The sequence below is a fragment of the Liolophura sinensis genome, chromosome 4 (assembly GCF_032854445.1).
Source record: "Liolophura sinensis isolate JHLJ2023 chromosome 4, CUHK_Ljap_v2, whole genome shotgun sequence".
NCBI classification, from domain to species: domain Eukaryota; kingdom Metazoa; phylum Mollusca; class Polyplacophora; order Chitonida; family Chitonidae; genus Liolophura; species Liolophura sinensis.
Window position 1 is genome coordinate 15919251 of NC_088298.1, and position 15283 is coordinate 15934533.

General features: G+C 39.6%; 1 protein-coding gene across 3 annotated transcripts in view; it reads right to left on the reverse strand.

The window, feature by feature from the left end:
* LOC135464906 (protein arginine N-methyltransferase 2-like) overlaps nt 1-12661 on the reverse strand; it is a 28250-nt gene extending 15589 nt beyond the window's left edge. For 2 of the 3 annotated variants that reach the window (XM_064742474.1, XM_064742473.1), the window contains exons 1-7: nt 12361-12661; nt 10959-11132; nt 9402-9491; nt 8480-8551; nt 7666-7830; nt 6186-6361; nt 4249-4515 (exon numbers count right to left, since the gene is read on the reverse strand). In XM_064742474.1, coding sequence (XP_064598544.1) covers nt 4249-4515; nt 6186-6361; nt 7666-7830; nt 8480-8551; nt 9402-9491; nt 10959-11132; nt 12361-12552 — 1136 coding nt within the window. In that variant the 5' untranslated portion in view covers nt 12553-12661. The remainder of the gene's footprint in view (nt 1-4248; nt 4516-6185; nt 6362-7665; nt 7831-8479; nt 8552-9401; nt 9492-10958; nt 11133-12360) is intronic. The other variant, XM_064742475.1, reaches the window with a different exon arrangement.
* Nucleotides 12662-15283: the final 2622 nt, after the last annotated feature.

The window sequence follows — 15283 nt, forward strand, 5'->3', positions numbered from 1 at the left end:
AGTTTAAAGTACCGGTACTACACGACATCTTATCCTGTAATATGATGAAACTATCATATCTGAAGGCTAGATCTTTTCTAAAAGAATTTCTTTTCTAAAACTTATCTTTCTCATTTTTTTCAATACTACAATCATCTTTAGTGCTTATCTCACCTGGGTTAAATTCCCTTTGTTTTCACCCCCACTACTCTAGTCACATGACCAAAACGCGTGCTGATGATTGGTTAAGAGCAGCTGTGACATAGCTGTAAAACTATGAATACTAATCAGTAATAAGGTCAAGGAGATAGTAGTAAGAAAGTGTGCTTCAAATTTCTCAGTTTTCAAGATACCTTATTCACTAAAGGGTAGGGGATGGGGGGTGGGTGTGGGGAGGGCGCAAATAACATATTACCCCTTATTTCCAGGTGCAGTCTTATTCCATTCCGTTGTGTTTAAAGCAGGAAAACAGAGACTTAGGGAAGCTTCTGCACCCAGGCTTGCCTATCAGAAACTTCCCTTTGTACTATGGATAGTTCTCCGTCTCAGCAAGCAGTCCTGAGTTTGATTCAGAGGTATAAGATCCCCTCAAGAACCACCATGGGCGATACATTTACACAGTTCAGTCTCCAGGGTACAAAAGGTGTACCCTGGACCTTAATGGTTTGTACTTTTTCATCGATAAAAGGGAAATTTCAGCAGGCCCCTGAACATGTATGATGATACACTGATGTGAGAAAACTAAGGAGTCAACACATCTAGGTCATCTCAGAAGAACGCCAGATCTAGGGCAAGTATAGATGAAAGCTGTACACACTAAATAATATGAAGTGAGAAATGCACCTGTGGCCCATTATGAAATTTACCTTGGCATCTCCTTACTACTTCATTTAACTGTGCATGCCACAAGAAAGAACCCTATTCATTCTGGTTGGACTATTTTTTGTTTTCAATTTATTCGTTTGACTGTCACTTAATGACAGCACTCGACCAGCACTGTAGACATCATGGACAAGCTCTCTGGCTGTACGTGAGAAGATCTGACAGCATAGTCGTGTGGATAGTTGTGGTCCCCAAATTTTCTTGAGTACAGCGTAAACAGCAATAAAAAAAAAACCCAAGGAAAAAGATCGACAATCCTTTTTTTGTTAAGGGTTTGATATCTGAATATAAACAAGCCATGCATACCTTATAATTTGTTGAATTAAGAGTGTTACTACATCTACTTAACATATCTGTTTCTGACAACATCTGACTACATTCACACTTCAGTCACAATATGCATGTCTTTATACGTTTTATTGGTACTGATTGCACAGAATATACAAAAAATTTTCACTTAATCTATGATGAATGGAAAAAAAACCACAGACCCTGGAGAATAAAACCATCAACCTTTGACATGTACATATACCTGATAAAGTCACAATCTTGTGATCTGGTAACTCCGTGACAAGCTACCAGTGCACAAAGGCCTCAGACAGCATCTGAAGTATCAAGTCAACTCCATGTAGGTGTTTTATTTCTGCTGGATTCATCATAGCTTTCACCATTATTGCCATTAAATTCCGACCTCTCCTAGTAAGAAAGTAGTTCCGATGTAAACGTCAAGTAACACAAGCTACTGTCCCCCCAAAAAATAAAAGCAACGCCCACGTATATGAAATCACCCCTCTTGACCCTCTGTGTGACCTATCTGTAGCTGGCCAGTTTACCTGGCTATTATCAGTCGTCATGGTGACAAGGTGCTTCACTTTAAAGCTGGACAGAGTGCAGCATTACTCATTGACCAGGTAACAACAGAGAGACTCCAGGGGCGCATTAGTCAGTTGAGAGAAACTTCATCAATAGTTCCTCATCAATACCAATATTCTTGTGAACAGATCACATTTATTCCTGAACTTTATTTCATCAGTCTTTTATGCATTACTGTAATCCTTCAACCTTTTCGCATGTTTGCATGGTGTTTATTCAATCATATTCTTAACGCATTATTCTGTGTTGACTGATTTTATTTTAAAAAAAAATTTTTTTAATTTTCTGATTTACATTTTACTTTTTGTGAAGCCCAGCAACCAATGTTTAGTTTTGTCTCCAAAATCTAATCCAAAATGTATATTAATTGCGCTGGAAGTTGACCTTTCACATGCAAAATGGTTGAGAAATTAGGTCACCAAAGATATATTGACTTGATACACTACTATCCTGGAGGTAATACATGCTAGTTATTGGTCAGAGCTATCAAAATACACTGTACATTTATTTATTTATTCATTTGATTGGTGTCTTATGCCATACTCTCTTTCACTGTCTGATGCCAGCACACAAGTTTTTGTGACATTATTAATCAAACTTCATAATGTGAATGAATCACTAAGAATCACGCAAAATGTAGTACTTGAACACTGCTAAACTTTAGGTAAAATACAGTAATATTACGAGATACCCCTGGAGTCGTGAGAAACAAATAATTTCTCGCTAGAGGCCTGTGTCAAGTGTCACAGAACTGCCACGCAACGTAACTAGCCCTGGGGCTTTGACATGTTAGGCTCCATTCATCACACTATTGACTGACAATGAGGAAAGCGCTGCGCTTGACTCGCTGTAGTTTATTGAACTGCTGTACGACTATTCAGAAAGGTCCCATTTGTGGCTAGTGGTAAATGGGTACGAGAAAACATGCACCTGAAGACAGTGTAGCAAGCCACAATTCAACATAGGGTGTGTGAGGGTTGGGAGTGCGTGGAGTGGTGTGTGTGTGTGTGATGGGGGGGGGGGGGGGGTGAGGTGAGAGTAGGGGTGTGTGGGGGGTGTGGGGTGTGTGTGTGAGGTTGGGTGTGGGGTGGGTGTGTGGGGTGGGTGTGAGGGTTGGGGCACGTGTGAGGGGTGTGTGTGGTATGTGTGGAAGGGGGTGTGTTGGGTGGGGTGTGAAGGTTGTGGCGTATGTGTGAGGATTTGGGGTGTGTGTGTTGGGTGGGCGTGAGGGTGTGTGGGGTGTGGTGTTTGAGGGATGTGTGTGTCGCTGAGGTGTTAGGTGTGTAGAGGATGTGTGATGTGTGGTTTGTGGGTTGGGTGGTGTGTATATTAATGGTTAAAGGTAGCTACATGTAAAATGAATTCTTAACAACTGCTACAGGCACAGATCTTTCAATGGCACAAGATTAAGGATCAATGATATTAGAACCCCTCACATGTGAAATCTGCTAATCAGGGGTTCTAGTATCAACGCCTTAGAGTACCTAAAAACTGATCAGGAAAATGTTATCAACTCTTCTATCCTATTACCCTAGATCCTCAACCTTTTTGTGCAATTTATTCACACTTTTAATTTGATTATGGAGGCAAAGCTACATTGGCTGGATTGGCCAGTTTCAGAGCTTCATAGCGTAAGTATGATTTTATCACTCAACACAGAATAGTGCCTTCAGAATAGTGCCTTGTAGAGGCTTGTTACATATGTGTACACGATGGAACATAAAGTTTGGTTTCTTCAAACTTCAAAACAAATCTGATTACATTACACAGATTCAGGTGGAGTGTGTGATTGGTGTGGAATGCAAATGGTTAAAGGTAAATCTCAAACTGGGACTTCATTCAGTGGGCAGAGTTGCCACAGATATGTGGAAAAAAAATTATGATTTTGATGACAATAATTCAAGACTTTCAAAATTTGAACAGAAAATATGAGGAAAATTAACCACCCCACTATAGTAGGTGTTAAAATCCAGTATCAGTAAAAATGATGAAGAAATGATTTAGGGTACAAATTGAAAATAACTTGCATATTCTGAAATGTCTACCACAAAACCTGCAAGCTTCAGTAGCTTCCCTTGTTTAGTGTAGAAGAAGTTGATTAGAAAGAAATGCACCCCATTGCAGAAAATGGTTAACAAACGGACAAAACTCCAAACAAAGATATAAAACATAACACAACATAAAGCATTGCTGAACAAATACTGTAAATCTTCAACCTTTTCAACCAATAAGGCACTTTTTCCACTGGAATTTATGCACACAATTATTATGAAAATCATGCTAAGTATGATCTGTTTGTGATTATTAAAATACAAAACTGTGCACATTATTTCTCTACACTCCATTGTTCTCTCAGAGTATTTCAAAATTTTGGTTGCACAGGTGGTCGAAAATGCTGAAGATTAAGGGTACAAATCTGAATGTCTGATCTGATTGAACTTTTAAATTTTAAACTGATCTAAAGACTATTTTACCTTCTGTCAGGTTAAAGATAGAAATTAAATAAAGACTAACCTGCTATATGGTCCAGTACTCAAATTCAGCCTTGCTACTCCATGTGCCAAGGGAGGGAACTCTACCTCAAACCAGGAACAAAACCCATGCATTGTTCCAGACTTGAGGATCTTGAATTCAAATCTTTCTTCCATCATTTCCAGGTCACCAACAGTTACTGTTGCCATGGAGATGTTTAAAATGGCAACTGCATCTGCCAGGCAGTCATTGGAGCCTAGAATATAATCTGAGATGGGCCTTTCGTAATATTCTTCAACAGCCAATCTCCTGTCAATAATAATCAAATGGTTGATTGATTGGTGTTATAGCCAGGCTTGTTTACTGTTACTGTTTACTTCAGCCCGAGACACACTAGGCAGATTTTTGTTTATTTATTTATTTGATTGGTGTTTTACACCGTACTCAAGAATATTTCACTTATACGACAGCGGCCAGCATTATGGTGGGAAACCAGGCAGAGCCCAGGGGAAACCCACGACCATCCGCAGGTTGCTGCAGACCTTCCCACTTACGGCCGGAGAGGAAGCCAGCATGAGCTGGACTCGAACTCACAGCGACTGCATTGGTGAGGCAGATTTTTGAGCTTGTAGGGACAAACTTAATTGCCTGCGAAATACAATCACAATATTCGCAGCACAGTTGCAGATACATTAAGTGGATTTTTCCATTGATTGTGGTCAGTAGGTTATGTCATGTGACCTAGTAAACCATCTGATACAAACAAAATGTCAAAGGTCAACACAATTTTCTGTGTTGTTTGATTGGCCAGCTTGATCATCTCGATTGCTCTGAAGCGGACACATAATGTGGACAGAGTGAAATCGCCGGCATATTTCTTCCCTAGTGTCTGACATGTTCGAAACAAGAGAATTATGGAGAAGGAAAAGATCGCCTGCGAAATACCCCGTCAAACACCTGGACACACTGGGCAGATACTTCGAATTTCACAAAATACGCCTGTATGATTGAAAAATGTGTCTTGTGTGTCCTTTGCTTTATGCATGGCAGGCAGGTTTTTATGGGTGGAGAAAACGAGAGTGGCTGGTGTAAACCACCAACATTTGGTAAGTTACTGACAAAATTACCCACTCGTGACATACAGATATTGATGGTCTTCATCAAATCTTAGTGGTTCAAACAGTCCCACAACCAGTGAGTGTGTGAGTGAGTTCTTAGGGTTTAACATCACACTTAACAATTTTTCAGTCATATGACGACGACCCACAAACAGTGAGATGTCGGGAATAGTAAATCCCCTGTCCAAGGCAGTTTTGAAATATTAATGTTATCGAATTCATTAATTTCTTTAGTGATCAATGAAATACTTTAATTTATTTGTTTGATTGGTTTTAACTGGCGTACCCAAGAAGCTTTCACTTATACAACAATGGTACTTATGAGACTCTTCCACACAAAGCCAGAGCTGGATTTTCAACACACACCTTCACTGGCTTAACAAGCATACCTTACAAGCCTTGTCTGAAAGGTCAACACTGAAAGTTGCACATCAGGTAAAGGGATGTTCGAAAAATGGGCAACAATTTTGAAGATTCAGTGGTGTCCTGTTTGAAGACTGATATTTAGAAAGCTGATTTCCATAAATTCACTAAAACACTAACAGACAAAATACAGTACCAAAATTACCACAGTTTTGTCGAAAAACTTGAACAAAAGCTGTAGCTTGTCATGGTGAAAGCATGTACTCCATTTCAATTCAGTACATCTACAGGTAAATGAGGAGAAAATCTGTAGTTTTCCCCCGGGCTCTACTCAGTGTCATCCCACCATAATGCTGACTGTCTTCGTATAAATGAAATATTCTTGAGCACAGCGCAAAACACCAATCAAATTAACAAATATAGTTTCCTCTGTTATTACTAGAGAACTAAAAAATAAATTTAAAGAAATTTTTTGATCCACAGAAAACATTTACGTACCTCAATAACGAGAAGTCCAGCCCGTATAATTTGTCCCAAAATTGGTATGTCTCTTTGTAATGGCTATCTGCTGAGCATGGCACAAGGTAAAGTGTAGCCATGGAGGGTAGCACTACTCCATCAGATCGCAAGAACTTATCTCGGGCAATGATCACAGACTCTAACATCATCTCAAACTACAGACAAACAAAGGAAGACAAGTTATATGTTTATCTAAAATTCATGGCGAATGGACAATAAATGCCCAGTTTGTTCATGGCTAACTGGAAAAAAAAAATGGTGATCTAAAGTACAATATGGAACCTTGTCAAACTCACATATCTCGAAAAATAGCGAATATTTTTCGAGAATATAATCCATCACCGGTCTAAACTGTCTGCCAGGCGAGATAACATGCAAATGAGAGAGCACAAAGATTCCCACATGTAAACATTTTAACAATATGACACATAATTACAAGACTCTCTTTGGTTATCTACTAGGTCGCAGCTATCACGAATTTGCACTTGTAAAACTGCTTCTTTCCAGTTAAAAAGTTGGCAGTTACAATTAAGATGTTTTCATCAATCCTGAAATTTTAACACTCTTTTTACTGTCCATTCGCCATGAATTTGTTTCAATGTACTGTTTTAACTGTCTTGGAACATACCACTGAAAGAAATTCAGAATTTTTATGTTGGTTCATCTTAACACAAATATGAGTTGCATCTGACTCCTAACTAAATCTCCTGGGGCTATAATTCCCCGAGAATCATACGGGGAAATCCATCACCGGTCTAAACTGTCTGCCAGGCGAGATAACATGCAAATGAGAGAGCACAAAGATTCCCACATGTAAACATTTTAACAATATGATAATTTGAAAGCAAATTATAAGTCTAGTAAACCAAATATGATCTTGCTTTTTATCAATAATATTTTATAAAATATTTGTAATTCCCAATGATCTGTACAGCAGAACTGAAGTTGCATGGTAGACCACATAATTACAACACAAAAGCGTGTCTAACATTTCAAGTTCGCTGAACATCTGCTGTCGTCTAGACAACAAGGGGAGGTAACTGACTTAAAAATCAGTCTTCCTAAGCACAGCGACTTGAGCGAGTTGATGGTCAAAGGGAAACCCCAGATTAAACTGAACTGACCGTTCACTCAAAGACAGATACGTGTCAGTAGACACCTGGAGGTATCAACTTTATGTAGATCATGTTTAAAATAACAGATCAATTTTTCCTACGTCGGCGGTGTGCCCCTTTAAAGAAAACCACTGCTCATAATAGCACACATGATTAGAAGACTTTCTTTGGTTATCTACTAGGTCGCAGCTATCACGAATTTGCACTTGTAAAATTGCTTCTTTCCAGTAAAAAGTTGGCAGTTACAATTAAGATGCCTTCATCAATCCTGAAATTTTAACACTCTTTTTACTGTCCAGCGTTACAATGCTGTCTGTAAATAGCAATCTATCACAGGAATTTACCAGTAAAAATGTCCCCATCCACTCTGATATGATCACATCGACTTTGTCTTCTATCTGTATCTGCTCCACATAATCATTTATCACAGCTATTTTCTCATCCAGTCCATTGATCTTCACCAACTCAGCTGTATAATGAGCAAAATCGCTGGCTTCAACTGCATATACCTGAAAAAAAAAGAAAAAAAAAAGAACGTGTTTCTATAATAATGCATTTCTCTGTTTTTTGACTACCCTATTTCTTCTAAATATTGGTACACCTGGTCTGCACATTTTAGCCAATATGCATGTAATTCTAGCAAGAATATTGAGTTTCTTTTCTCACAGGGTTAGACCACCTAATGAACAACATACTCATATCTTTACTTTTCCAAAAGGCCAGAAAAGAAATGTAATATTCTACTTTCAACTCTACTAAGATCTGTTCCAAATTTTAAAAGAATTAAGGTAATCGACTCATCTATTCAATAATTTATCTTTTGTCAGGAAGAACAACTGAAGCGTTGTTTGTCAAACAATCTCGTGACAGAGCTCTCAAACGTAAAGAATTCAATTTTTTCTTTTTTGATTGGTATTTTATGCCGTACTCTAGAATATTTCACTTCTCAGATGGCGGCCAGCATTATGGTGGGAGGAAACTGAGCAGATCTCAGGGAAAGCCCACAAACAACCCGCAAGTTGCTGGAAAGGCCATCCCACGTCTCACTATGGCCCAAGCGGCAGTCAGTACAAACTGGAGTTGAACTCTCAGCGATTGCATACCTGCTCCAAAAAAAGAAAAAATTAGAATAAAAAACACACATGCAGACAGACTTACTTTTTTACAATTTCCATATTTGGCACAAAACATACTGAGCACTCCTGTTCCACATCCCACATCCAGTATAACCTTTGAAACAATAAAAAATAAGAAAAAGATATAGCACAATTTTATTAGATGTGTTTTTTGTACTATATTCTTGTGTGTAATGCATAAGTTTTTCCATAGGTTCATGAGGCTCTGAGCTCAGGCTTATCTGATTACTTATTTATTTATTTGATTGGTGTTTTACGCCGTACTCAAGAATATTTCATTTATACGACGGCGGCCAGCATTATGGTGAGAGGAAACCGAGCAGAGCACGGGGGAAACCCACAACCATCCGCAGGTTACTGGCAGACCTTCCACATTATCTTACGAAAATCAAATCGACTGTATATCGCTTCACTAACAACGACCTGACACACATCCTGTCCCTGGCGAGTTCAGTGACCTCCTGTGAACTGAGCTGACATAAACAACCAGGGGTCATTGACATCATTAGTGACCAAACAACATAAAGTTTTCTCTGGCAGCAACCTGCAGATGGTCATGAGTTTCCCTCAGGCTCTGCCCGGTTTCCTCCCACCATAAAGCTGGCTGCCATCGTAAAAGTGAAATATTCGTGAGAACGGCGTAAGAGACCAATCATATAAATAAATAAATTTTTCATTAGTTTAAAAAAAAAAAAAGAATTCCCTCTTGACGGGCCTTAGTTCCTCTGAAAGTAGGAGGCTGGTCTCAGTGACCTCCTGTGAACTGAGATGGCATAACCAACCAGGGGTCATTGACATCAATAGTGACCAATCAACACGAAGTTTTCTCTTCATTCCTTCAATTCCTTCTTGACTGACCCTAGTTCTTCCAAAAGCACGAAGCTGGTCTCACCAAGTGCAGAAAACATTTGTCAGTTCTCACCTACTACGCATTAGATGCTTACTTTATCTCTCAAGAAAGGTTCATTCATTTGAACAGCTTGTAAATAGGCCTCAGTCCTGGGACGATCGCTCAGCATTTCCTGGTGAAGTTTCTGAAAAGAAATGAAAATCAGATACACAGAGCACAATGAAGGTTGAACCCTAACCCTAACCCTAACCCTAAATGGGTAATTATTCCATTTTCCATGAGAAAAATATTTATAATATTCAACCTTCACTGTACAATATTCTACTCATAGTTTATATTTTGACAATGTCGTGATTTTGTGTAACTGAACAAGTTCAAGCAATGTTTTTAGCTGTAGACCTTCACAGGCTTCTGTATACAGCATGATGTCCTGTCTTATTACGTGACGTAAGAAATGTTACAGTTGACTGAACTTGTATTGTTACGTCATTCTGCTTAACTTGGATTGGATGATCATAAAACAAAATGTTTCTTTTTGACGTCATGGCGTCGGGGTGTGCAACAACAAGTTACATCTAACTCCAGGCAGTGAGATGAGACATCACTTTTATCAACGAAGGAATCCTGACATTTCACCTTTAAATAAGTAAATAAAACAATGATTTACGTACAAAAATTGAAAAAGACTGCTTAGTGTATATGTACATGGGGTTTATCCATACTTGTGACCTTATCAAGGTCATTAATCCTTGCCATTTATTTATTTATTTGATTGGTGTTTTACGCCGTACTCAAGAATATTTCACTTATACGACAGCAGCCAGTATTACGGAGGGTGGAAATGAAGCAGAGCCCAGGGGAAATCCATGACCATCCGCAGGTTGCTGACAGACCTTCCCGTATATGGCCGGAGAGGAAGCCAGCATGAGGTGTACTTGAACTCACAGCGACCACCTTGGTGAAAGGCTTGTAGGTAACTTTGCCATTTAAGGGTATTAATTTATTTACTTCGGAGTTTAAAGTCTTATCTCTTGAAACACTTGAAATTTATTTCTTAAAGAGTTTCCAAACTGGCCTAAAATATAGGTACAAAAAATCTTCTCCAATTTCTTCTTGGGGAGATAAAATGGCTTTAAATTACAGTTTACAAGGCCTCAGAGATCAGTACAGACATTAAGTATGTCTCAGCGTTGACGGCTGTCACACAAATGGGGGCAGTATGCTGGTCTTGTGTACCCAGTATGTTCATCGATGACATCATTTCTGAATATGTTCGACCACTGTCGCGAATTATGCATAAAATATTGGGGGAAAAAAAACAAAAAAAAAACAACTTAAAATTTTTTCTGGGGCTACATGTATGTATCTTCATTCCCTTTGATACATAATCTTTGTTGCCACCTTTAAAAATGTTTCATTTCCATAATTATGGACAAAGGCAATTGCAGTACCCTTTGCACACCACAGACCTTGTTGGTCTGTAAATGAGCAAGTTGGCACATTTGGCCAATACCACTGAGGCAATATGGTCTAACTCGGTCAACATGGTCTAACACAGCCAAAATAGTCCAACTGGGCTATATGGTCTAACATTGCCAATACAGTCTAACAGGGCCAATATGGTCAAAATTGTGGGAAGGACTTTACTCACCAAGTGGCTGTAATTTCCAAAGTACTCGTCATCTTGCCACACAAACTGTTTAGAGGTCCGACGAGTGAAATGATTTGCAGGGACATAGCCTTGCCAACCATCAAGCTCTGCCCACCACCAGTTACAGTCCTGTTTTAACAGGATGCGTACTTCTTGTCCCTCTTTAAATGACAGCTGTCAATCAAGAAAGAAAGAAAGTGAGTGATTCAGTGATGAAAAAACCCAGAGTAATCAGAAGGAAGCGAGAGATGTGTTGACAAGGACTTACTATCTATCCCCATTCTACTATTAAAGGGCAATAACTTTGGAAACAATTGATGCAACGCACCACAAACAGCTAAAGACTAAATAAAAGTTTTAAAGGGGAGGTTGCACCTTCCTCGCTTGGTTGACCTGTACCAGTATAATGGCCTGGGCGGGGCGCCTTACTTGCCTTCGGTAAGGCGTCTCAGTGAAGCAGCACTAGATAAGAGCGGTGGAAATCCATCCCACAACAAGGAGGCACATTACTGAAAAACTGTTAAGTATGACATAAACCCCAAACACCCACTCACTCATTTTTATGTAGAAAGGGCAATTACTCTGGAAATAATTGATGCAGCACAACCCAAACAAATTTACATCCTTATATGGTCTCTGTCATGCCTGCATGTACAAAGTTTCATGCAAATCCAATCAAAAGTGTAGGGGACTTACACACAGTGAGATAGAGAGACGGAGAGAGAGAGAGGTAGATGGAGAGACAGACAGGCAAAGAGACAGAAAAACAGACAGATGGAGAAGATCTCAATGCGAAATTTGCATTTACATGTCATACTTTAAACCTGCTGTGAACCCCTACACCTTCTAGCAGTCCATGTGACCACAAAGCAGCAATTTATTTAGTTTCATTGTTGATGATAGTAAAATACAAGGACAGTATTCAAGATTCCACCAGAAAATTAAATAGAAATGAGCAGAGGAGGTTAGTTATATTGCCAGAAGTGGGAAGGAGATGGGAGTTAGTCCATGCCATGTTTCTTGAGAGGTTGTGATGGACTCTGTGTTATAATGAATGTCAGAATTTTAAAATCTATGCAGCACATAATCAACTATCATAATTTTCTAATCTAAATTAACTTAGTTTAGCCTTCACAAAATCTACTCTGCAAGTGATCGAAATGACCCATCTCTTAATTCTCATTCAACACCAGAAATCTGCTTGTGCCGCCGTTTTGGACTCGATTTAATGGCCAACTTCGTTCCGCAAAGTGCCTTATGGAACTAACCTACCGGGCTTTTGAATTCAGCCAATAAACGTTGAGGCAGGTAAATATCAGAAATAGTTGAGAATAGACCTCAACGTTTAATTTAATTGCACTAAGTTTAGTCTTGTTTTACACATTATACACAGTAGTTGTACCTGGTTGACACCAAAAGGCTTAAATCCAGCCATGGCATAAGCCAGCTCAATTTCTTCACCATTATACACTTTGGGGTCCTTGGCCGTCACATTTGACGGCTGTTGTTGTTGTTGCGTTTCATTTTTGTCCTTGAGCTTGGTTCGAGCTTCACGATCATGTTCTGCACAAATTTTCCCCACGCTGTTCTCCATGACAACAGAACATCGGTAAATTTTGGACCTCGGCCCACTTCAAGGACTGACTTCATGTAGACTCAAAGGAGGTAAATTTTAGTTTAAATTTATAAACCTTGTTTCCTACAGATCTCCTGTGCTGTTTTTTCCCGCCATTACCCTCACTTAACGCCCCTGATTACCTCACTTATCCCCCCTGTTTTACTACGCGCGGCATGGATGCACACGTAACGCCGATCCGTAACGCCGTGGTTTCTCTCTTGAGGTGTATTATGGTCCCAATAGGTCACCGTAAACCCAGTATTATAAATGGTTGAAATTAACATGGTCAGAAAAACTAAAAAAAAACATATAGAGGATATGTAATGAGTGACCGTCGATATGAAATTTATTAAACGAGAGCAGTAGTTTTCATTTTTTTCAGGTGCCCTGATTACACGCCGTGCACTTTTAAAAAAGAACTGACAGTTTAACTTAACGAAGGTTGATTGAACAAACGAAACAGTCTGAGTCTACAGAGTTGTAACGGTTAATTGGAATTTAGTCATCAGCCAGTTTTCTTGTGAAGATTCGGATGACGATTCAGTAACACAAACACGTCCACGTCTGGGGTGCTTCATGATTGCAATGAACATGCATGTGAAAGACATCCCCCGATATGGGATCGCCAAATATCGGCGCCAAGTAGTGATTGGCCGATTTGAGGAATGAAAGATACACGGACCAATCAAAATAACGATTATAACTGCAATAGGGCTAGGAATGCGGAACAAGATACTACATGCAATTAGCTTAAAGACAACCAAAACCGTGAAAACTAATCTGAAAGAAGGGTTAAGTAAATGAACAAAAAGTAAGAGTTGGGAGACAATTTAAGTCAGCATTTGCCTGTCCCAATAGAAAAGTTGTGGGTTGTGTGTTCGGGGGGGGGGGGGGGGGCGATGGGGGGATAGAGGAGGGCATCCACGAGGCTCACAAATGCGATCGCCAGCTGTGAGTTCAAGGTTTCGTGTCCGGTTGTACGTGAGAAGACCTGTCAGCAACTTGTGGATGGTCGTGGGTTTTCCCTGAGCTCTGTCCGGTTTTCTCACACTATAATGCTTGCCTACGACATATAAATAAAATATATTCCTGAGTACGGCGTAAAACCTCCAATGAAAAAAATAAACAAATTTAAAATAAATAAATAAATATCATTAGTACTTTCTGACACAGAGGAGTTTTTGTTTAACTTCCCGTCAGAAATACATACCACAAATTTCCTGGATTTCAAAATTCCGAACCGATAACTCTTATCACGACAAACAGAAAGTGTTGTTCTTCCCTGTAAACAGTTATAATTTCCTCCTTCAACGACAGAGGCGTGGTTTAAACGGGAAATACATTCTCTCAATTTTACACAGGGGAAGTTTCTTGAAAATTTAATGGTGGTGGGGGAGGGGGGGGGGGAGGGGGTTAAAATGCATTTAATGGCACCACTGTGACATGCTCGGCAAAATGTCCGAATTGACCACAAACCCCAAGCTAAGAAACGCTCATTTTTTTTAAGAGTGCTGAATGGCATTCAAATATTTGAATACTACGGTGGCTTTATATGCCATACTCAGGTGTTTACAAATAGTGGCGTCACATAAACGCCCCCCCCCCCCCCCCCCGATTTTCACCAGAAGAAAGCAATTTATGGGAACATTATTTCAGTAATGTTTTACTCATGGGTAGACATTCCAACATTCAGTGTCGTGATTAGAATTATAAAAACTTCATGTGACGTTAGAGTTCTTAAACTCTGATAGTATGGTTCATAAGACCCACCTTAGAACTCAAAATCTGAAAACCTTTAACTCTTTTCACAAAAATCTAGAAAATAAATAAAAGTATATTTGTGCATGGTTTTAAGTGGTTAAATTAGTGATGCCTACTTCGATTTTCCCACCGGCCCGGATAGCACAGTTGGTAGAGCATCCGCTTCGGGACCGGTAGATCCAGAATCAATCCTTGATCGAGTCACACCTAAGACTTGGTGTTCAGCATGAAGGGGATAGTGCAACGACTGGTTGACCCGTATCATTATAATGGCTTAGGCGGGGCGGTTTATTTGCCTTCGGTAAGTGGTCTCAGTGAAGCAGCGCTAAATAAAAGGAGCGATGGAAATCTGTTCTGCAACAAGGAGGCACATTACACGTACATGCACCCTAAGGATTCCTTCGTCGTCATATGACTGAAAAATTGTTGAGTACGACGTTAAACCCCAAACACTCACTCGATTTTCCGAGATCTTTTCCGTTAAATGTCTTGTTATTAAGACATAAAAACCGCATGAGTAAAGGTAACGACTGATTTTTACTGAACGTTTTTATAGCTTAAAAGTAAATACTGTTTGAAAGCAAGCCGTAATATTTAGGACTCCACGGAGTAAAATTACACCCGTTATCAGTATAATGTGACTAGGTGGGGTGTCATGTCTGGCGTCTTCGGCATGATATTCTTCAGTGGCAGCAGTACTGGTGTTTTACGTTGTAATCAAGAATATTTCACTTTTAGCATTATAATGGAAGGAAAACGAGGCAGATCCCGGCGGAAACCCACGACCATCCACAGGTTGTTGTCAGACCTTCCCACATACGTTTGACAGAGGCCTTTGGGTTCTAGCGCTTTAACCTACTGATTCACGGAGGCCCCGCTGCTCGTCATAATGCTTACGACTGAAAATTTTTAAGTACGACGTTAAACCCCAAGCTCAGACTTCTCA